Source organism: Anguilla anguilla, chromosome 1 (assembly GCF_013347855.1).
Source record: "Anguilla anguilla isolate fAngAng1 chromosome 1, fAngAng1.pri, whole genome shotgun sequence".
NCBI classification, from domain to species: Eukaryota; Metazoa; Chordata; class Actinopteri; order Anguilliformes; family Anguillidae; genus Anguilla; species Anguilla anguilla.
This window is the reverse complement of record NC_049201.1, coordinates 81,354,875-81,378,409: the sequence shown is the minus strand read 5'-3', so window position 1 is coordinate 81,378,409 and position 23,535 is coordinate 81,354,875. Positions and strand designations below refer to the sequence as shown.

The window sequence follows — 23,535 nt, the reverse complement described above, 5'->3', positions numbered from 1 at the left end:
TAACAGTAGTCCAGTCTACTAGATATGAATGTATGAGTTTTTCTGCATCGGGATGGGTGAAGGAGGGTTTAAGTCTGGAGATATTGCGTAGATAGAAAAATAAAACCTTGACAGTGTTATTGATGTGATTTTCAAATGAGAGGGATGGATCGAGTATGACAGTGAAGTTGCGGACCAGGGGGGAGGTGGAGACAGGGGTACCGTCAATGGTGAGAGAGAGGCTGTGTAGTTTTGTGAGTTGGGGTTTTAGTCCGATGAGAATGATTTCAGTTTTTTCACAGTTGATTTTGAGAAAATTGTGTTGCATCCAGGATTTGACGTGTGTTATTTTTCAATGATGGCAGTGGGTGGCTGATTAGTGGATGTAGAGCTGATATAGATTTGGGTGTCATCTGCATAGAAATGGAAATTGAGACCAAAGCTGTTGTGGTTAACTGTATCAAAAGCGGCAGAGAGATCCAGGAGGATGAGAATGCTATATGCACCAGAGTCAGAGAATATGAGGAGGTCATTTACAACTTTGGTGAGGACTGTTTCTGTGCTGTGATGGGGTTGGAAGCCAGACTGAAGGGGCTCAAAGAGGTTATTGTCGGACATGTAAGAACGGAGTTGGGAAGCAATAACTTTTTACAGGAGTTTGGACATGAATGGGATGTTGGAGATGGGATGGTAGTTGGAGAGGGTGTTTGGGTCCAGGCCAGGTTTTTTAAGGATTGGGGTGACGGCAGCAGTTTTGAAGATGGGGGGGTCAGGGACAGGTTAATGAGGTTGGTTATGTAAGGGCAGAGAGTAGAGAGGCAGGCTTTAATCAGGGCAGTGGGGGTGGGATCTAGGGAGCAGGTGGTGGATCTGGCAGGGAAAATGAGTTTGGTGAGTGAGGCACAGTCAGTCTGGGTGAAGGTAAAACCCCGGGGGGGGGGCAGAAGTTGTGGCAGCAGTAGTAGGGAGGGGTTCATCTAAAGGGGGTGTGGATGAGATGAGAGTGTGGTGTATATTGGTGATTTTGGTGTGGAAGAACTCTAGGAAGGTGTTGCAGAGTGATGTGGAGCCAGATGTAAATTATTTTCATGGGGTTTGAGAAGTTTGTTAACAGTCGAGAAGAGGGTGCGGGGGTTTCCGTTGGAGTTTTGGATTATGTTGGAATAATGAGAGGATCGGGCAGCGATGAGAGCATCTCTGTATGTCTGTATGTGGAGTTGGTGGGCTTGGGCATGGACAGTGAGACCAGTTTTATTGTGGAGGCGTTCTAGGCGACGGCTGGTCTGCTTCATGGCACGAAGCTCAGGGATAAACCAAGGGGATGGAGTGGCAAAGGTGACCAGCTTAGTTTTGAGGGGGCAAAAGCGTTGAGGGTACTGGATAGTGTGGTGGACAGCTGAATTGCGAACTCTTCAGAGGAATGTACAGTGCGGTCAAGTGGTAGGGCAGATGTGATTGAAGCAGCAAAGTGGGCAGGATTTATGGAGTTGGTGGTCCGGAAGGAGATGGTTCACGGCTGTTTGGGCTGAGAGGCAGGGGTGGACAAGAGAAAATTAATCAGTCTGTGGTTAGACAAAGTGAACTGAGAGCTGATGAGGTTTGAGATGTTGAGACTGGTAGCAGACAAGGTCAAGAGTATGGCCCTTGGAATGTGTGGGGAAGTGTACGTGTTGAGTGAGGTTGAAACAGCCCAAGACTACATTGAGGTCGGAGGCAGCGGTACAATGAGTGGAGTCGACATGTATGTTGAAGTCATCCAGTAGCAGTAGACGGGAAGACAGGGAACAGGCAGATGAGAGTAGTTTCAGTTAATTCAGCCTGGAAAATTTAATTTGGTTTAGGGGGGCGATAGATGAGAACAATAATGACACTGTAATTTAAATGCAATGTATTCAAAAGATGTAACCGAAACTGGGAGGGAAACTTCAGATGGTGTGAATTTTACATTAAAGATGATTGCAAGGCGCCACCCCTACCAGAGGGGCGGGGTTTGCAAAAGTAGCTAAAACCTGGGGGCGTGGTTTGGTTTAATGAGAAAAAGACGCCTGGCTGCTGCCAGGTCTCACACAAAAAATGAAAGTCCAGTTTATTGTCAATAATAAGTTCATGGAGCAGCGGGAATTTGTTGTTAATGGAGTGAATGTTCAGCAGAGCAAAGTTGGCATGGCAAATTGACTGTTTGGCTACTGGAGGGGCTGTGGGGAATGAACGCAAAACAGAATAATCCGCGAGGTGGGTTGCTGATTCCTCGTGTCGTTGCAGAGCGATCGATAGTCCATATGGATGGAATAGACAGTGCTGATGTTGTAGTGGCAGCGTGGATGTTACAACGACGCCCCCGGTGTAGGTATCGGGTGTGAAGAATGCCATGCTTTTTGCACCAGAGGAAGACGAGTGAGGTAACAGTGTAGTGAGAATTGAGAGTGAGCAGTTGTGATGGGCTGTATTGTAACATTGTCATTGAAACCTGGGGGTGATAAATCCGGTCGTGGTTGCGGGTGTTCAGTAGCTGCCACAGGCAAGGCAGCAAGCACCTGCCTTGCCTGTGGCTTGTAGTTTTGACTGAATGTTTCTGACCCAACCCACCCCCCACCCCACCCCCATCCTTGTGTGAAAATGTAGACATTGTAGTCCTGCGTTTTGAGTTACACCATATTCATGGTACAGTGTGTGCATTTTCTGTTACTGTTCTGTTCTGCAAAACCAGGCGTCGTTGTGTGCCGCCATTAGTCTGCAAGGAGTTCTCCATCACCATACCACCCTAGGTCCCTACAATACTGCACACATAATCACATTTCTGGATACACTACATAATGCAGTTGTACAGGACGAACCAGATCAGCCCAGGTGTGTTGTCATCTGGGATAATGTTAGTTTCTTTGTGTTTTTTTGTTTTTTATAAAAACCTGCAATGGCAAAAAAATAAGCTGTATATATGTTTTTCTGAAACCTTTCTATTTTTGTGTTCATTGACATTTGAGTAGATGTACTGTACTGGAACAATCTTTCACAGAAGCCTGTATGAGAACATTAAAAAGGTATACAAAGTACTAAAGACAGCAGTGTTTTGTATAAAGTACATCAGTGTGTTGTTGCTGCTTTGAAGAATTAATTCAAATGGTGCATGTGTGTATCATTTTGTTGCAAAAATGTCATTTTGAAAAAGGATTGTTAGATTTTGATTGCAGAGTTTCATTTTGACATAGAAGTGAGATGTTTATCTCCAAGTGTTGTGTCTTATTTGGCTTGTATGTAGATTTTTGACACAATGAACCAAATTCCGCAACAAATGTGCAAGCAATCGCAAAAAACTGTAATCAAATGAAGGACTTACAGATTCTGGATACACAACCTAATTTGTTAGGATGCAGTAAAAAGTTGGTAACACTTTGAAGAGCTGTCTTGAAAGGTAATAACAGTTGTTACACCAGGTTTATAACAATGCTACATAGGCTTTACAGTGTAGTTATGACATCAGTCATAAAAAAATTTGTGTTCCGTTTTGTTTGTCTCTGCTGAACGTGTAAGGGTCTGATTGATTTCCCTCTGGTTCGTCATCAGATTGTCCGTCTGTCTCCGGTTACTCGCTTTTAAGAAGGCGTGGTTTGCCATTTTACCGGGCAGACTCTTTGAATTTGCTTTGTATTTTTGGATTGTGGTCATTTAGTTTATGATGCCTGTTTGACCTCATTTTAATTTCTTGCCTAGCCCTACTACTTTGTTTGCCCAGTGGATTCTAGAAGGTGCTTGACCCCATTTTCTCCAATCCTACCCTAACTCTCGTTTAGTCCCTTTATTCGCTGTATAGGGTGTGATCCCAGCTGGATAAGGATTCCTTCCCCTGAGATACCATTTTTGTTATTTTGCTTTGTTGTTTTCCTTTGTTATTTTTGAAGGTTAATCTGGGTGAAATTTTACATTTCCATGGGGGCGAGATACATAATATGTATGCTAAATAATAATAATAATAACAATAACAATAATAATAATAATAATAATAATAATAATAATAATAATAATAATAATAATAATAATAATGTCCAATGTGTCATGTGCTCACTGGTGCTCTAATAATGCTCTTTCAGGCTCAGTTTTTGAATTTTTTTTATTTGAAGCAAGTGATCTCCAGGTTGGTCTTAATTCTTTTAACAACATGCAAGGCAAACAGGATGCAAGGCAAACTGTAGACTACTTAGGCATACCTCCATTTTATTAAATGCTGAAATGAGTTGGCTTATCAAAAAAAAGAAAAACAAAAGAAGAACAAACAACTTAAATACTTTATTCAGCAAACAAGATAGTGACCACACAGTTAGAGAAATGTATGAATTAACTCGATATAGCACTTTTTCCCCCAGGCTAGCTCCCTTATCTTTTCTGAGGGAGAACTATAATCTTCATCTAAAATAGTAAAAATTGTAAAAGGTACACAATCCTCAAAATGATCAAGAGAATGAGGGGTCTGGATCCGTTTGATTTACATGAAGTTGTGTTTTGCGCAAAGAAAGTCTACATTTTTAATGCTAATTTGTAGGGAGTCTCCACAACATTGGAAGGGTGTAGCATAACAACATCAAAATCAGTAGTTGGCAAGCCTGTGAAATGGCACTGAGGCTGGTTTTTGAAATGGCAGATATGCCAATGTTCAATGTTCATCTCTGTTTACTATTGGAGTGCTGACCAATGCGAGCACACCCTGAGTGTGGCATTGTTGCTGCACGTTCCGGCGATGACCTGAAGAAAGACATTAAGAAACAGACACAAGTATCGGCTGCTCCATGCTGGGATTCCCACTGCCCCAACAGGAACAACTCATCTCCCACTGTGAGGATTCAAGCTGCACCTCCTCCTGCTGGTCACCAGAGGGCGACATAACCATCACTCTGATTATGAGATTGCGTGTTCACCTGTTAGCGATTCGAGAGTTAATGAATCACAACACTTATTCTGCCTTAGTTGCTTTGCTCCTCACTCTGTCTTGAGCCCATTAGCCTGCTGCTCTGCGCTGGCTTCTGATTGGGTGCTCTCTGAGCATTATTCACAGCCTGGAGTATTTTGTATTTTCTGGAGTAGCTCCCTTAGTTTTCTGTACACTAATCTCCTGATTAAAGTCTCTGCTATTTTTTTTGCAACTCCATCCAAGTCTCCAGCGGCCTTCCTATGCTATTGGGTTCACCACCACCACCACCGTCACACCCAGAGCCAGAGACCGGAGGCTCGTCTGGGAACCTCTTGACGCAAAGTTAGTTGTGTTTAGTCATCACAAAAATTTACTTCCCAAAATTTGTCCACAGCAAGGTGAATGTTTCTTTTGGTAAACCACCGTAAGGCGGGCTGTGGAGGTTGCATACATTTAGCAAAATGTTTTATACCATTATAAATGTTTCAAATAGTCAGCAAATATTTCATACTTCAAATATTTCATGTTTTATACATTCAGCTGAAAGTCTCGTATGTTTAGCTAAATGTTTTATACATTTAGTTAAATATTTAGCTATAAGTATTTTACATTAAAGGGTGTTATACATTCAGCTAAATATTTAGCTGAATGTTTCATACATTTAGTCAATGTTACATTCATTTTGCAAAAAAATGTTTTATTTTAAATTTAATTAAATATTTGTTCATTTAACAAAAGGTTTTGTACGTTAAGCAAAATCTTTAGCTAAATATCTCATACAATTAATTAAATGATTTAGCTAAATTGTTATAGATATAGCAAAATGTAAAAATAAAAAAAACCCTTATTAATAAAACATTTAGCTCATTTATATCATATTCGGAGACCACTTTAAATATTTACACCTGTCAATTTAAAGACAATAAATGTAAGACTTTTTCCATTAAATCTGAGAGAAATAGGGATATTTCAGTTAAATGCAGAAGAAAATGCATAGTAAAATAATAGCTTTATGTTGCATTTGGTACCCCATAAGTTACTGTACTTCAGTATGACACTGTAATGTAACATCTGTACTGCAACATAACGCACGTTATGTATTGTGCTGTAAAGCAATATCTTGGCATTATGAGAGTGCAGCGTGGTGTGATGAGTTGGCCTATCTCCATGGTGACTTATTTTGGCTTCCTGACCACGGCGTACTCACACTCCTCTGTTCCCTTTCCGTTACCCTCCATCAGGGGGCTCATGGCATCCACGTACATGTTCTCCTGGCCTCCTGCTGAGTTCTCCTCCTGGCGCTGCTCCTCCTGCTCCTCCTCTGCAGCAGGGTTCCCGGGCGGCTGCTGCAGTCCCTGCCGTGCCCTCTTAGTGGGCCTGGAGGGGCAGATGTTCCCGAAGGTGGCCCTCTCCGTGGGCTCCTCCTCCTTCTCGCCCCTTGCCTTGGCCCACTCCCTCTCTGTGCCCAGCTCAGCCTGGCCCTCCTTCTCCACCTCCTCCTTTGCCTCCTCACCTTCTTCCTCTCCTCCTTCTCTCTCTTCCCTGGATTTGTGTCGGATCACGGCGTAGTCGGACGTCTGTTTGGAAGTGCCCCGGACGATGCCCGTTCCGTGTTCCCCACCCGTGCCGGGAAGTTTGGAGAAATCCACGGTGGCATAGTGCAGGGCGCCCTCGTCCACCTTTTCCACCGCACTCGCGCCCGACAGCATGGTCTTGTTGACGTAGATCGATTCCTCATCTTGAGCGGCCGTCTGATCAAGAGGTCAAAAGAAAAAGAAAGGTGCGAATTTGTGAAACGTCAACATTGGGACACAGCCATTCGAAGAAAATGACAGGGCAGCTGCAAAAACTGTGTTGAGAAACTGCCAGAGAAGAAGGAAGAGATGTCATCTTTTAGATTCTTCACTCACAAAGTTAAGAAAAATAATGTCTCCCAATGCCTATGAAAACAAAACTAAAAGAAAACTGTCCTGCTTCACAGTGTTAATTCATTCTTGCATTCATAATGAATGTAAAAAACAAAACCTTGTTGTGATACATTTCATTTTCATCTAATGGTAAAGCTATGAGCATGTGGAGTATCAACATTTTAAATATCATTCACACTGACTAATTCTGCCATTTTTACAGGTCAACAAATATCTTTTCTGTAAATTAAAGAAATTAGTTAAAGCTCTTTGAAATATTAATTAATTCATCCATGTATGAAATCAATTTTTTGTGTTCCTTTTATTATTATTATTCATATTTATACATACACATTTTTTTGCATTGTATAAAATTATTCTGAAATAATTATGGTGTTAAAGTGTTACCTGTGTTATAAAGTTCTCGTTGCTTGTGGTACTTATAAAGGTATCAGTTACAGTTATTATCTAATATATCATTGCATAATTAATCATTAAATAATAGGCGTAACGTGACTGTGCTAGGATACAGAGACAACATTTAGTTATTTCTCTTTTTCTCTGCTCTTTCTTGACACTTTTGATATTCGGTCAAAAACCTCCTTCCTCCTTCTCTCCCTCGTGCATTTCCTCTTGCTCTTTCACCCAGTGCAGTAGCCTGGCTCGAGTGGAGTACAGTAACATTATCAAACCGCAATCTCTGTCAGAGCTCTTGAAAACTACACTTGTCCTCTTTCTTGAAAAAGTTTGAGGCACAAAGACAGTGACTGTGCCACCAGTTTCCCATCCTGACTGGATTATCAGAAGAATACACTCAGATGTGTCATGGTCCTGTTTTCCTGTCTGTGTTTCCCCTGTTGGGCCGCCAGATGGCGGCACTTCTGTTTTGTGCCCTGCTCCCCCCCTGTTAATTGTATGATTGCTTCATTGTCTCGTTATCCCATCATTGTTCCCACCTGTCTTATCCCCTCCTTCTGGTTTGATTGTTTTTTTGAGTTCACCTGTGTCTTGTTACCCTTGTCTATTTAAGTTCTCTGTTCCCTTGACTCGGGTGCTGGTTCCTTGCGTTTGTTCTGCCTTGTGTTTGTTACCGATGTATGTTCAGTCCATTTATACCTGCCTGCGTTCTTTTGCCTGTTTGTGTTTGTTCCCTGACTTACATGTACCTGCCTGCTTGTGTTTGTTCCCTGACTTACATGTACCTGCCTGCTTGTGTTTGTTTCCTGACTAGTTTTGTTCCTGACTTGTTTTGTTCTTGACTTGTTTTGTTCCTGACTTGTTTTGTTCCTGACTTGTTTTGTTCTTGACTTGTTTTGTCCCTGACTTGTTTTGTCCCTGACTTGTTTAGTTCCTGACTTGTTTAGTTCCTGACTTGTTTAGTTCCTGACTTGTTTAGTTCCTGACTTGTTGATTTGCCCTTGTGTTCTGCCCTGACTGTGTTCTGCCCTGCCCGTGTTTGAGTTCCTCTTGTTTTCTGTTTTATTTAGAGATTTTTTGAGTTCGTGTTTTTTCCCTTTGTGGCCTTGTCTGTTCCCTGCTTGTTTTCCTGTCTATAGTAAAGTCTTTGTTCCCCTCCCATTTTGGATTTGTGTTTTCTTTTCCCTCTGCGTTTGGGTCCCCCCCTACCCGTGCCGTGACAGAAGGAACCAGCCTGTGCGGGACCCAGCAGAGGTTTTTTTTTTTTTTTTTTTTTTTTTTTTTTTTAAATCATGCCACCGGGGTGGTGGAGTGACCCGGAGGACTCGCCACCCAGCGACTGGGAGTCCCTCGCCCTTGAGCTTCCCAGCGCCCGGGGCGGGCGGTCACGGAGGCGCCGTGGTCGGGCTGCCTCCCGGTCGGCCAGACCTCTAGCTGCCCAGCCAGCGGTTCCCGGCCCTGCGTCATTTGAAGGGGCTCGACTGGCGATCTTTCCAGGGTCCGGCCCGCGGAGGTCCAGCCGGTCCCGTCCGGCTGCCCAGCCGGGTTCCCTACAGCTGTGGTCTGTGTTCCTGTCCCCTGCCCAGCCCAGACGGCAGGGCCCTCGGCCTGCTCCACCCCAAGTCCAGGAAGGGCCTTCACGGCCTGCTCTGCCCCAAGTCCCGGAGGGGCCTTCACGGCCTGCTCTGTCCCGAGTCCCGGAGGGGCCTTCACGGCCTGCTCTGTCCCGAGTCCCGGAGGGGCCTTCACGGCCTGCTCTGTCCCGAGTCCCGGAGGGGCCTTCACGGCCTGCTCTGTCCCGAGTCCCGGAGGGGCCTTCACGGCCTGCTCTGTCCCGAGTCCCGGAGCGGCCTTCACGGCCTGCTCTACCCCAAGTCCCGGAGGGGCCTTCACGGCCTGCTCTGCCCCGAGTGCCGGAGGGACCTTCACGGCCTGCTCTGCCCCGAGTGCCGGAGGGACCTTCACGGCCTGCTCTGCCCCGAGTGCCGGAGGGACCTTCACGGCCTGCTCTGCCCCGAGTGCCGGAGGGGCCTTCACGGCCTGCTCTGCCTCAAGTCCCGAAGGGGCCTTCACGGCCTGCTCTGCCTCAAGTCCCGGAGGGGCCTTCACGGCCTGCTCTGCCTCAAGTCCCGGAGCGGCCTTCACGGCCTGCTCTGCCTCAAGTCCCGGAGCGGCCTTCACGGCCTGCTCTGCCTCAAGTCCCGGAGCGGCCTTCACGGCCTGCTCTGCCTCAAGTCCCGGAGCGGCCTTCACGGCCTGCTCTGCCTCAAGTCCCGGAGCGGCCTTCACGGCCTGCTCTGCCTCAAGTCCCGGAGCGGCCATCACGGCCTGCTCTGCCTCAAGTCACGGAGCGGCCTTCACGGCCTGCTCTGCCTCAAGTCCCGGAGGGGCCCCCAGATCCGCCTCGAGCCCCGGAGAGGCTCCCAGATCCGCCTCGAGCCCCGGAGAGGCTCCCAGATCCGCCTCGAGCCCCGGAGAGGCTCCCAGATCCGCCTCGAGCCTCGGAGAGGCCCCCAGAGCCGCCTCGAGCCCCGGAGAGGCCCCCAGAGCCGCCTCGAGCCCCGGAGAGGCCCCCAGAGCCGCCTCCAGCCCCGGAGAGGCCCCCAGAGCCACCTGGAGCCCCGGAGAGGCTCCCAGATCCGCCTCGAGCCCCGGAGAGGCTCCCAGAGCCGCCTCGAGCCCCGGAGAGGCCCCCAGAGCCGCCTCCAGCCCCGGAGGCCCCGCCTGCTCTGACCTTTCCGCGGAGGCCGCCTGCTACACCAAAGTTTCGGGCTTTACTTGTGCCTCGAGCCCCGGGGGGGCCTCCGGAGCCGCCTCAAGCCCCAGGGGGGCCTCCGCAGCCGCCTCGAGTCCCGGGGGGGCCTCCGGAGCCGTCCAGAGCTCCGGAGAGGCCTCCAGAGCCGTCCAGAGCCCCGGAGAGGAAAACGGTCCCATCTGTTGTCCCGCAGGGTCTGCCGCACACTGCTCTGGCCGCCCCGCAGGCTAAGCCACCTGCCTTGCCCCCTAGCGTTCGTGCTCCCCCTGGCGTTCGTGCTCCCCCTGGCGTTCGTTCTCCCCCTAGCGTTCGTGCTCCCCCTAGTGTTCTCGCGCCCCCCAGTGTCCGTTCTTCCCCTAGTGTTCTTGCTCTCCCTAGTGTCCACACCTTGCCCCCTGGCGTTCGTGCTCCCCCTGGCGTTCGTGCTCCCCCTGGCGTTCGTTCTCCCCCTAGCGTTCGTGCTCCCCCTAGTGTTCTCGCGCCCCCCAGTGTCCGTTCTTCCCCTAGTGTTCTTGCTCTCCCTAGTGTCCACACCTTGCCCCCTGGCGTTCGTGCTCCCCCTGGCGTTCATGCTCCCCCTGGTGTCCGTTCTTCCCCTAGTGTTCTCACGCCCCCCAGTGTCCGTTCTTCCCCTAGTGTTCTCGCTCCCCCTAGTGTTCACACCTTGCCCCCTGGCGTTCGTGCTTCCCCTGGCGCTCGTGCTTCCCCTAGTGTTCTCACGCCCCCCAGTGTCCATTTTCCCCCTAGTGTTCGCCCTCCCCGCAGTGTCCGTCCTCCCCCCAGAGTCCGCACTCCACCTAATGTTCCCACGCCACCCAGTGTTCCCAACCGTGTGTCTGTGTGTTCCCCGGCCCCCGTGTCTATTTGTCTGCCCGCCTGTTTGTCTGCCTGTCTGCCCACCTGTTTGTCAGCCAGTATGTTGGCCTGTCTATCTGCTCCCCAGGCCGTCAGCTCGACGGCCAATGTGTTTTCCCGCCTGTCTGCCTGTCTGTCTGCGTGTCAATCCGCATGTTTCTTGTCTTGTCTGCCTATTTGTCAGTCCTTGTGCCAGTTTTTGGGTTCCCCCCTCTCCTTCCCTGTCTGTCTGTCCCTTTGTGTGTCTGTCGGTGTCACAGTATGCCTCCCTGCCTGCTTATCCCTTTGTTTGTCCTTTTAGGTCTCGTCTTGTCTTGTACCCAGTCCTGTGTGTGTGTGTTTTTCATGTAGGGTCGTGGTGTTGTCCGTTCCTGTCTACCGTCCGAGTCCAGTCCCGAGTCCTGTTCCCCCGTCCGAGTCCAGTCCCGAGTCCTGTTCCCCCGTCCGAGTCCAGTCCCGAGTCCTGTTCCCCCGTCCGAGTCCAGTCCCGAGTCCTGTTCCCCCGTCCGAGTCCAGTCCCGAGTCCTGCGTCCCGTTCCAGTCCCGAGTCCTGCGTCCCGTTCCAGTCCCGAGTCCTGCGTCCCGTTCCAGTCCCGAGTCCTGCGTCCCGTTCCAGTCCTGAGTCCCGTCCTGTTCCTGTCCAGTCCTGTTTCTGCCCTGAGTCCTGTGTCCAGTCCTGTTCCCCTCCAGCCCCGAGTTCTCCTCCAGCCCCGAGTCTTGTTCTTGTTTTGTTCCTGTCCTGCCCAGTCCAGCCCCGAGTCTTGTTCTTGTCTTGTTCCTGTCCTGTCCAGTCCAGCCCTGAGTCTTGTCCAGTCCAGTCCTGTTCCTGCCCCAGTTCTGTGTCCAGTCCCTGTTCCTGTCTGAGTCCTGTCTCTAGCCCCCACCCTCTGTTGACTCCCTCCCCGGGTCGGCCTCCTGGGACGTCAGGAGCCGTCCCTTGGGGGGGGGGGTACTGTCATGGTCCTGTTTTCCTGTCTGTGTTTCCCCTGTTGGGCCGCCAGATGGCGGCACTTCTGTTTTGTGCCCTGCTCCCCCCCTGTTAATTGTATGATTGCTTCATTGTCTCGTTATCCCATCATTGTTCCCACCTGTCTTATCCCCTCCTTCTGGTTTGATTGTTTTTTTGAGTTCACCTGTGTCTTGTTACCCTTGTCTATTTAAGTTCTCTGTTCCCTTGACTCGGGTGCTGGTTCCTTGCGTTTGTTCTGCCTTGTGTTTGTTACCGATGTATGTTCAGTCCATTTATACCTGCCTGCGTTCTTTTGCCTGTTTGTGTTTGTTCCCTGACTTACATGTACCTGCCTGCTTGTGTTTGTTCCCTGACTTACATGTACCTGCCTGCTTGTGTTTGTTTCCTGACTAGTTTTGTTCCTGACTTGTTTTGTCCCTGACTTGTTTTGTCCCTGACTTGTTTTGTCCCTGACTTGTTTAGTTCCTGACTTGTTTAGTTCCTGACTTGTTTAGTTCCTGACTTGTTGATTTGCCCTTGTGTTCTGCCCTGACTGTGTTCTGCCCTGCCCGTGTTTGAGTTCCTCTTGTTTTCTGTTTTATTTAGAGATTTTTTGAGTTCGTGTTTTTTCCCTTTGTGGTCTTGTCTGTTCCCTGCTTGTTTTCCTGTCTATAGTAAAGTCTTTGTTCCCCTCCCATTTTGGATTTGTGTTTTCTTTTCCCTCTGCGTTTGGGTCCCCCCCTACCCGCGCCGTGACAAGATGAAAGTTTGAAAATGAACATACTCAAACCCCAGGAAAAATGTATACATCTTTGAAATGTCATTCTCCCTCAGCTGACAGGTATATGTAAGGGAACAGTAATAACAAGTTTAGCCAAAAAATGTAAGGTTATATAATAAGCAAAACAAGAAACAATACATATATTACAATTTTACTCGTGATATTTTATCAAATTATTTTTGGTATGTCTTATTAGAATGAAAACACTTTGTAGCTCCCCAATAGAAATTTGTTAGGCATACATTTCCCTGGCAAATACCATGGCAAGCACTTAAAATGCTTCTTATACATAAGAATCAGTTAAAGATAAAACCTGTCTGTGGTTTATAGATGATCAGCTCTAGGTGTTTGTGTACTTTTAGATACATACCATTAGGTGCGGCTGCCTTGTTTAGTTCATGTTTTAATAATTATTCCAGTACTATTGGTACCCTCATCTCAATTTCCACTAAGGCGTTATGAATACTGAATATGCTTTCAGACATGGAAAGAAAGATATCTGGTGAATGTCTCTAAAAAGTAAGTGTATAGGTGTGTGTATGTGTGCGCATGAATGTGTACGTGTGTGTGCGTGTGTGTAGGTATGTGTATGCGTGTGTGCGTGTGTGTGTGTGTGTGTGTGAGAGAGAGAGAGTGTGTGTGTGTGTGTGTTTGTATCAGACTTACCCCATCTGACAGTATGATCCCTTCGCTGTCCTTCATTCTACTTCCAGAGCGCTGGCTGTGTCTCTTCTTCCTGGGAATAGCACACAGATTCAGCTGATGCACATCTGAATTTCATTATAATCACTGCAGAGATCAGTGTAACATTTAGTCCTGTTTTTCTACTGTCCATACGTTGGAAATTGCATTTCACCATCATGTGGGGGCAGCACTTTTGCAAAGTAGCACAAACCAACAAATCAAAACCAAACAGGAATGGTCTGTAGCGTCCCTCCCTCAGCTGATGGTTAGGTTTAGGGTTCGGGTTACCAAAGTAGCCAGAAAGCATCCACCAATCTCTATTTGTTTTGTTCTGTTAGTTGTTACCAACACACTCTGTGATTGGGTTAGGGTTGGAGCTCATCTGTTTGCTTTTAGGAGAAACACAGTCATCTTATCCCTCTAAAGTTATTTCAGTTACAGATTGGATTACCAGCACATCATTCACAAACACACCCTCCACCCCGTCCTCTCAAATCATAAGTATGTTCCCTTTTGCAGTTTTCTTCCCAATATATGACCTTCAATCTTATTGAATCAAATATCCTTGATAGATTCCACCCCAAGGTTAAAGGGGAACTTGAGCCAGCAGCCATACCTCCATGCACTCTGCTCCTGCCAAATGGCTGAAGCTACGCAGGTGTGGGCTTGGTTAGTACTTGGATGGGAGACCACCAGGGAATACTGAGTTGCTGCTGGAAGTGGTGTTGGTGGGCCAGCAGGGGGCAATCTTCCCTCTGGTTCAAATAAAAAAACCCCAATGCCCCAGTGCAGTGACGGGGACTCTGTGCTGTAGGAGATGTCGTCTTTCGGATGAGACGTTAAACCGAGGTCCTGACTCTCTGTGGTCATTAAAGATCCCATGACACTTATCGCTAAGAGTAGGGGGTTCCCCGGCCAAATCCCAGATCTGGCACTCGCAAACTTGCCACTAAAAATCATCCCCAGATTTAATTGGCTAAATAAAATGTTCTCTCCCTCTCCACCTTCGCTAATGTGTGGTGAGCGTTCTGGCGCAAAATGGCTGCTGTGCATCACCCAGGTGGGTGCTACACATTGGTGGTGGGTGAGGTGAGTTCCCCTTCACTGTAAAGCACTTTGAGCATTTGGAAAAGTGCTATATAAATGTAATTAATAATAATAATAATAACTTTCCATGAACATCAAATTTTAAAGCTATGCTGGAGTTCAAATGTTAATGTTTTATTGATGTTCATATTTTTTATTAACATGACTGATCAGTAATGAATCAATATTGCCCATAGTTCATAATTGCTGATTTGCTTTGTTGTGTGTGTGTGTTTGGGGGGGGGGGGGGGGGGGGGGGGGGCTCTCTCTCTTTCCAGCAGTAAATCTAACCCTGTTAACCTTATTTAGGAGAACAGTGAACATAAAACAAATGATGATTGGCTAAGTTGAACCTGAAACACCATGTGATGTGATACAAACGTTAGAAATGCTCAGAGGGACTGCCCCTCTGTGGGACTTCTGAACACACTCCTTGCTGTGTGAACTGCCTCCCCTTCTGCACAATACAAAATACCGATTGTTTACATGGATTTGTCCATAGATAAAATGATTTGGCTTGAAAAGTGCCAGTTACAATATTTTGATTCTTCTCCTGAAAATACCTCTCAATATCTGAGCCAAGCTGCCACATTCACTCTTTGTGTCATAGCAACACGTGGAGTTTTAGAGGCATGTTCTGGATGTGGGACAGGGACACATCTACATGAGCTCAATTTAAAAATGATGACCGCAGCAGTGGGGTTGAGTAATGTCACACAATAACATGGAATTACAGTGAAATTTCCCTTTATACTGACACTGGCTTTATAGGCCCCAGTTTCTCTTACTTTAGAATGTGCTGCATTATGAGGCATATCATCATCATGGCACCAGCACTGGCAGCTGCACCAATCAGCAGTGAGGTAACGAGAAAACCTGCATGAAGGACATGTCAGTTACATACCGAAAAATAGATTTGAAGAATGGAATTGTGTGGAACATAAAAATTGTTGTGTTCTAGAACCTGCCGTTCAAAAGCTTAATGTATTCCAAAAACAAAATGAAACAAAATACATTTTGAGTGGGATTTCAAATAATAATAATGATGTCACTTGCAGGACGAAAAGAATAAAACATATTAGCACAGTTACAGCGTCATCATCAGTACTTTTACAAACCCTTAAATAAAACCATCAAAAGCTGCACCTCTGTATATTAGTGTGTGATGTATAAATATGTTAAAAAAGAGAAATGTACTTCCATTTACCTGAGTGTTGCTGTGGAGACGGGAGGCGGAGCTGGAGGCTGGAGTTGCCGAGAGTGTTGGTGCTGACGCAGAGGAGAGTGGGCGTGTCTCCCTGTGATTGGCGCATGGTGAGGGAGCTCCTCAGGCCTGTGTTCCCCAGCTGCTCCTCCCTGATGACTCTGTCAGTAGAGTTAGTGACCCGCAGTCCAGACACACGCCACTCCATGCTGGGAGAGGGATTCCCACGGCTCTCACAGGAGCAGCTGATCTCTGCTTCAGTTCTGCTGCAGTTCCCAGAGCCAGAGATCTGAGGCATGTCTGAACACAGGATCCACAGTTACAAAGAGCACAGTAGCACACTACTAATATGACAGCTGCACACATATATCAATAATATGATTTAAACAATTATATAATAGATGCACGGAACATACATGTCACATTCAGCCGTACAGTTGTTGAGTTCTCCTTGCCATGTTCATTCTGTGCTTCACGGTAGTACTGTTCACTGCCACTGAACTCAGTCACATTGAAGGTGAGATTCTGTCCAGTTCCTACAGTGTGCATCTCTGTCCCATTCACTTTATACCAGGTGTAGTTCTGCACTGCTGGGTTGGCATTACTGCTGCAGGTCAGAGTCACAGAGCTGCCCTCTAACACTGAACCAGTGGGGCTGACTGAAACTGAGGTGTTCTTAGGAAGATATGAAATAAAAATATTTGTCCTTTAAAACTCAATGCAGCAAGCTTTCCTATTGCTAATGAAAAATCAACAGTTTATGAAAAAACACTACCAATTGTAAGTGCTTTGAGACATTACACTGAAAATAAATTGTACTTGTAAAATGGAGCTAAAAATAAACTGCCCAAGCATTGTCATATTCCGTGCCTTATGCACGATCAAAATTACCTTTAATTTAGAAATTTATGGAGAAACACAACTAATTGACATTGCTCGACCCCTACTGCCAAAAAATGGTTTCTACTGTTTTTTGTTGTTGTCATGTACAAATAATGGAAAGGTGGAAAAATCATTAGATTTAGATTTTAGGAGAAAAGTTGGCCTTTCAAATCATTTCACATTTTTTTTCCCATGGGCATTTAGCAGACGTCCTAATCCAAAGAAAGTTAATCAACTTTGGCTTTTTTACATTGTACCTATTTATATATATATTGTTGTAGTCTGTATTCCCAGTCACTTGTCTCCCCAGTACTGTCTCTCTGTCTGTGTTCCCTGAGCTGCTTCACTCCCCTGTACTTGTGTGATTTCACTATTCGGGTGGTTCCGGGTTTTCGTGGTTTCCCCCCTTCTTTCCAGTCTCGCTTTACTTACTTCCTGCTTATTTCTAGTTTTACTAATTTCTACTAATCCCTACTAATTTATAGATTGTAAAGTACTAACCTCACTAATGTACTAACATGTGAATATTACTAATGGACTAACACACACTAGTTTTGGGTTTTTGATAGTTTAGATCACTATACTAATACATTAACCAGTCTCCCCTTTTCCATGCTGCGCTGTAGCTCCGCCCCTTTTCTTTCTAGCCTGCTCTAACGCTGAGTTCTGCAATTGCCTGCACCTGTCTCTTGCTCTGACTGCACCTCTCTCTCTCTGCACGTGTTTTACCTGCTTCACCCAGGCCGTCTATTATCATTGTTGTCTATGTGATTCCAGTCCGCGTTTTGTCAGTCCCCTGTCATTGAATTAGTTTTCCTAACGTTCTTCACCTGGATGTTGTTCGTTACTCCTCCCTCACTCACTTAACCCCTCCTTGATTGTTATCTTCCCCAGTGTATAAATGTCAGTCTTTTCCACCTGTTCAGTGTCAGAACGTTGATCGAATTCATTGTGCCGATTGTTAGTAAGCCTTTGTCTATCGAGATTCCTGCGACACCCCTTTGTACGACTTCGAGTTTGCCTGCCCCTTTTGGTTTTGTTTGCTTCTGGTTTGACCTTCGCTTTGCTTTGACTTCTCTTTTGCCTGTCCCTTTGTACCTTCGCCACTCTGAATCCTGTTTTTTCACTATTCTTTTGGAAACTCGATTCGGCACCGTACTCTCTCTGATTACCTGGCTTCGAACCTCGGACTGAATAAAGACAACGTTTTTTGGATTTCCCTGGTCTGCGTGTGGGTCCTTACACAGAACATCACATATATACCCCATCCTCAAATCAGATGACCCCCATGTGGGGTTGTGACCCACAGTTTAGGAATTGCTGATTTACCCTTTAATTTAAAAACATGTTTTAAAATATTATCAAAATGAATTTATTTAAAATGTATTATTTTAGCATTTCGTATTAGTATTTTTTCTTTAAATTAGTGTTTTAGTATTTCACAAGGCTTTGCCTCCTTAAACTATTGATCATGAAAAAAAGCAAGTTGTGTGTTTTGGCTTTTTGAGACATGGGCTGTACAGCACTCGAGTTAATCAGTTCTTAATCAATCAGAATTTACTTAATCAATGGTTAAACAACTTACATAACGTCTACACAGAGAGCACTGGGACTCTAAATACAGCACTCACACAGGACATCTACACGGAGAGCACTGGGACTCTAAACACAGCACTCACACAGGACGTCTACACGGAGAGCACTGGGACTCTAAATACAGCACTCACCCAGGACGTCTACACGGAGAGCACTGGGACTCTAAATACAGCACTCACCCAGGACGTCTACACGGAGAGCACTGGGACTCTAAATACAGCACTCACACAGGACGTCTACACGGAGAGTGGTGGAGTTTTGAGCGCTGATGGTGTTCTTGGCCTGGCACATGTATTCCCCGGCGTCGCCTGTACTGATCTGCCAGAATCTGAGGTGTCGCCCGTCAGACCGTCCGTTAGAAGGCACGGCCACCTCGGTCCTTCCTGGACCCCTCTGTCCACCAGGCTCTGTAATCGTGCGGAACCAGGTGTAGCCGTCGGGCTCAGGACGGGCGTCGGTCTCGCAGGTGAGGGTCAGGCTTTCGCCGGCCTTCACCCCTCCCTGACAACAGCTGGCCTTAATCTTTGTGCCTCTGGGTCCATCTGGGGGAAAAAAAGGGAATACATTATTTGTTTACCAAATACACTGGCTAGGCAGGAAGACATGAACAGGCCGATCCTGGGCTGGACGGCCTGCGCTCAGCATCGAAACACTCTTGTGTTCTTGTGTTCTCGCGTTCTCACGTTCTGGCGTCTCTATGTTGCCGCCGTTCCACTGAGCATGACATGAGCAGCAGCGGCAGACTCACAGTGAACGGTGATCGTAACCTCCGGGGAATACCCCGAGCCCGCAGAGTTTGAGGCTCTGCAGCGGTAAGAGCCTCTGTCCTCGGGTCGTACGGCCGGGAAACGGAGCACTGGGCCAGTTTTGCCCAGGGCGGTGCGGTCTTTGTACCAGGAGTATGACCGCACGCTTGGATTGCTGCTCTGGACCTCGCAGGTCAGGCTGACTGCAGCTCCTTCATAGATCCCCTCCAATGTCCCGCTCGCCGTTATCCTGACCTCTTTTGGAGCGTCTAAATAAGAATGCAGATTTGTCTGTGGTGATTTGCAGATCGTTTCAGGGTGCTTACAGATGCATTATGTGCTGTTCCACTGGATTTAATCAACGCTTTCGAGTTAATCAGTTCTTAATAAATCAGAATTTACTTAATCAATGGTTAATCAATCATCTTTTACAAGGTTTTTTCATGTTTCTTTGTACTATACTACTGTAAATATTCACTGTTCACTATGGTTACAGGGGCTAGTGCTAAACAAACAAAAAAAACTGGTTGCATGCCTTAATCAACAACTAGCTACACACTAACGGTAGGATTTCTGTTGACCCACAGCACACGCAGTCAAACTGAGTCCATTTTGTTTTCCTGCCGGATCTATAGAGCACCCCGAATTTGGTGGCTCATATTCACTCACACAGGACGTCTACACGGAGAGCACTGGGACTCTAAATACAGCACTCACACAGGACGTCTACACGGAGAGCACTGAGACTCTAAACACAGCACTCACACAGGACGTCTACACGGAGAGCGGTGGATTTATCAGCGCTGATGATGTTCTTGGCCTGGCACGTATATTCCCCGGCGTCGCTTGCACTGATGTGCTCCCATTTGAGGTCTCGCCCACCAGACCGTCCGTTAGAAGGCACGGGAACCTCGGTCCTTCCTGGACCCCTCTGTCCACCAGGCTCTGTAATCACGCGGAACCAGGTGTAGCCGTAGGGCTCAGGACGGGCGTCGGTCTCGCAGGTGAGGGTCAGGCTTTCGCCGGCCTTCACCCCTCCCTGACAACAGCTGGCCTTAATCTTTGTGCCTCTGGGTCCATCTGGGGGAAAAAAAGGGAATACATTATTTGTTTAACAAATATACTGGCTAGGCAGACGACATGAACAGGCCGATCCTGGGCTGGACGGCCTGCGTTCGACATCGAAACACTCTCGTGTTCTCGCGTTCTCGCGTCTCCATGTCGCCGCCGTTACACAGAGCATGACATGAGCAGCAGCGGCAGACTCACAGTGAACGGTGATCGTAACCTCCGGGGAATACCCCGAGCCCGCAGAGTTTGAGGCTTTGCAGCGGTAAGAGCCTCTGTCCTCGGGTCGTACGGCCGGGAAACGGAGCACTGGGCCAGTTTCGCCCAGGACGGTGCGGTCTCTGTACCAGGAGTATGACCGCACGCTTGGATTGCTGCTCTGGACCTCGCAGGTCAGGCTGACTGCAGCTCCTTCATAGATCCCCTCCAATGTCCTGCTCGCCGTTATCCTGACCCCTTTTGGAGCATCTAAATAAGAACGCAGAATTGTCTGTGGTGATTTGCAGATTGTTTCAGGGTGCTTACAGATGCATTATGTGCTGTTCCACTGGATTTAATCAACGCTTTCGAGTTAATCAGTTCTTAATAAATCAGAACTTTCTTAATCAATGGATAATCAATCGTCTTTTACAAGGTTTTTTCATGTTTTTTTGGACTATACTACTGTAAATATTCACTGTTCACTATGGTTACAGGGGCTAGTGCTAAACAAACAAAAAAAACTGGTTGCATGCCTTAATCAACAACTAGCTACACACTAACGGTAGGATTTCTGTTGACCCACAGCACACGCAGTCAAACTGAGTCCATTTTGTTTTCCTGCCGGATCTATAGAGCACCCCGAATTTGGTGGCTCATATTCACTCACACAGGACGTCTACACGGAGAGCACTGGGACTCTAAATACAGCACTCACACAGGACGTCTACACGGAGAGCACTGAGACTCTAAACACAGCACTCACACAGGACGTCTACACGGAGAGCGGTGGATTTATCAGCGCTGATGATGTTCTTGGCCTGGCACGTATATTCCCCGGCGTCGCTTGCACTGATGTGCTCCCATTTGAGGTCTCGCCCACCAGACCGTCCGTTAGAAGGCACGGGAACCTCGGTCCTTCCTGGACCCCTCTGTCCACCAGGCTCTGTAATCACGCGGAACCAGGTGTAGCCGTAGGGCTCAGGACGGGCGTCGGTCTCGCAGGTGAGGGTCAGGCTTTCGCCGGCCTTCACCCCTCCCTGACAACAGCTGGCCTTAATCTTTGTGCCTCTGGGTCCATCTGGGGGAAAAAAAGGGAATACATTATTTGTTTAACAAATATACTGGCTAGGCAGACGACATGAACAGGCCGATCCTGGGCTGGACGGCCTGCGTTCGACATCGAAACACTCTCGTGTTCTCGCGTTCTCGCGTCTCCATGTCGCCGCCGTTACACAGAGCATGACATGAGCAGCAGCGGCAGACTCACAGTGAACGGTGATCGTAACCTCCGGGGAATACCCCGAGCCCGCAGAGTTTGAGGCTTTGCAGCGGTAAGAGCCTCTGTCCTCGGGTCGTACGGCCGGGAAACGGAGCACTGGGCCAGTTTCGCCCAGGACGGTGCGGTCTCTGTACCAGGAGTATGACCGCACGCTTGGATTGCTGCTCTGGACCTCGCAGGTCAGGCTGACTGCAGCTCCTTCATAGATCCCCTCCAATGTCCTGCTCGCCGTTATCCTGACCCCTTTTGGAGCATCTAAATAAGAACGCAGAATTGTCTGTGGTGATTTGCAGATTGTTTCAGGGTGCTTACAGATGCATTATGTGCTGTTCCACTGGATTTAATCAATGCTTTTGAGTCAATAAGTTCTTAATCAATCAGAACTTTCTTAATCAATGGATAATCAATCGTCTTTTACAAGGTTTTTTCATGTTTTTTTGGACTATACTACTGTAAATATTCACTGTTCCACTATGGTTACAGGAGCTAGTGCTAAACAAACAAAATAAACTGGTTGCATGCCTTAATCAACAACTAGCTACACTCTAACGGTAGGATTTCTGTTGACCCACAGCACACGCTGTCAAACTGAGTCCATTTTGTTTCCTGCCGGATCTATAGAGCACCCCGGATTTGGTGGCTCATAATCAATAAAAGCACCACATACCAGATTTGGCTTTTCAGTCACCTGCTTTTTTCAGGAACTAATCGACAGCAGGTAAAACTTTGTGGGACATACAGGGACACAAGGTCATACTCAATGGGTGTCACATAAGGGACATGACATTTTTGGCACATACAGGGCAGCCCTGGACAGACATGACAGGTTGCCATTTTTTCGTAATAAATGTATCATGCAGAACACAAGGGATATTAGCTGCACACTGTGTATTGCTAATGGGGATCCTAAATAAATAAATAAATGAGGAAGAAAGCTTTCTGTAAACTATGGGAAAAAATGCACAGAGACTGGATCAATAGCATTGTGGGTAATTCAGATATCAGTTATGTGTAAAACGTAGCTTCGGTGTCTCTGATATGAAGATTGCAGCGTCGGCAGGTAAAACAATAAAAATTTTAATTGCGCGACTTACATTCCACGGCCAGCGTGATGTTTCTGGAGGCGCACGCGTCGTTGCTCGGCGACGGCCAACAGGAGAACTCCACCCCGTTATGTGACCAGTCCGCTTTGAAGCGCAGCTGGGCTGTTTTCGCACCCTGGGTGTCGATGACTTCACTGGAGGCCAGGCCTGGCCCTGAGCTACGCCACTCAGGGCTGTACTGGCAGGTTCCCACGGTGGAGCACCGCAAAATCACCTCCGCCCCCGTCTGGACCAGCTCCGGCCCTGTTACGCTGACCTGGCAAGGGTTCTCTGCAGAGGTTCGACAGGGGAAGATCGTTATGATGATGAAGATGGTGATAATGATGATGATTACGATCATGAATATGATGATGAAGATGATTAAGATGAGGATGATGATGATTATGATGAAGAAGATGATTATGATGATGATGATGATAAATATCAGTTTCATCATCATGTGTTAATCTGTGATGGATTTATTTAGTTGCCTAAAGACTATTTTTGTCATGTTCTGGGCTTCTTTGTCTGAGGAAATCATGTAGCCCCCTCTGCTCCGGGGCTATCATTGTAAAGCAACGTGCGGTCTCTTGGCTGGCTCATACGACCATCGTGAATGTGAGTAATTGTACACAGTCCCTCATAAAATACATAAATGCAGATGCTCATGGTGATAATGAGATGATATCTGTGTTTAAGTGAGCCCAGAACAAAATAAAATGAAACCAGCTTAATTGCATAGCAGCCATCTGCAAATATAAGCAAAAGCATTACTGTGGGTAACCTTGAAGTATGTTCCTTCAGGCTTTCGAGTTGTGAATATCTGAAATGACAATGCTGACAGTTTTGCCAGTAGCAGGTTAAGGGACAACAGCTATCAGCATTCATATTGTACACAGATTCCTTACAAATACATCACTGTTGTTAACTGAAGCATGCTTCTTCAGGATTGCCGGTTGTGCATCTTTGCAACGACTGCAGCTTAAATCATAAATCCAATACCAGACAAATACTTTTCCTACAGTAGACAATTAGACAACTACTGGATGGTGAACATAAAGGGGCCTCTATCATATATGTATATATATATCACTGCAAAAGAACTTACCCTGAACATTTAGACTCATTGTCGAGCTGCTCACTCTAGAAAGAGGATTAACATCA

General features: G+C 47.0%; 1 protein-coding gene across 1 annotated transcript in view; it reads right to left on the bottom strand.

The window, feature by feature from the left end:
* The window catches only part of LOC118226837 (sialoadhesin-like), a 140,081-nt gene that overhangs the window by 84,298 nt on the left and 32,248 nt on the right, over positions 1-23,535 (bottom strand). Inside the window, exons 7-10 of the mRNA XM_035416795.1 lie at positions 21,278-21,544; positions 20,774-21,088; positions 20,011-20,277; positions 19,507-19,821 (exon numbers count right to left, since the gene is read on the bottom strand). Coding sequence (XP_035272686.1) covers positions 19,507-19,821; positions 20,011-20,277; positions 20,774-21,088; positions 21,278-21,544 — 1,164 coding nt within the window. The remainder of the gene's footprint in view (positions 1-19,506; positions 19,822-20,010; positions 20,278-20,773; positions 21,089-21,277; positions 21,545-23,535) is intronic.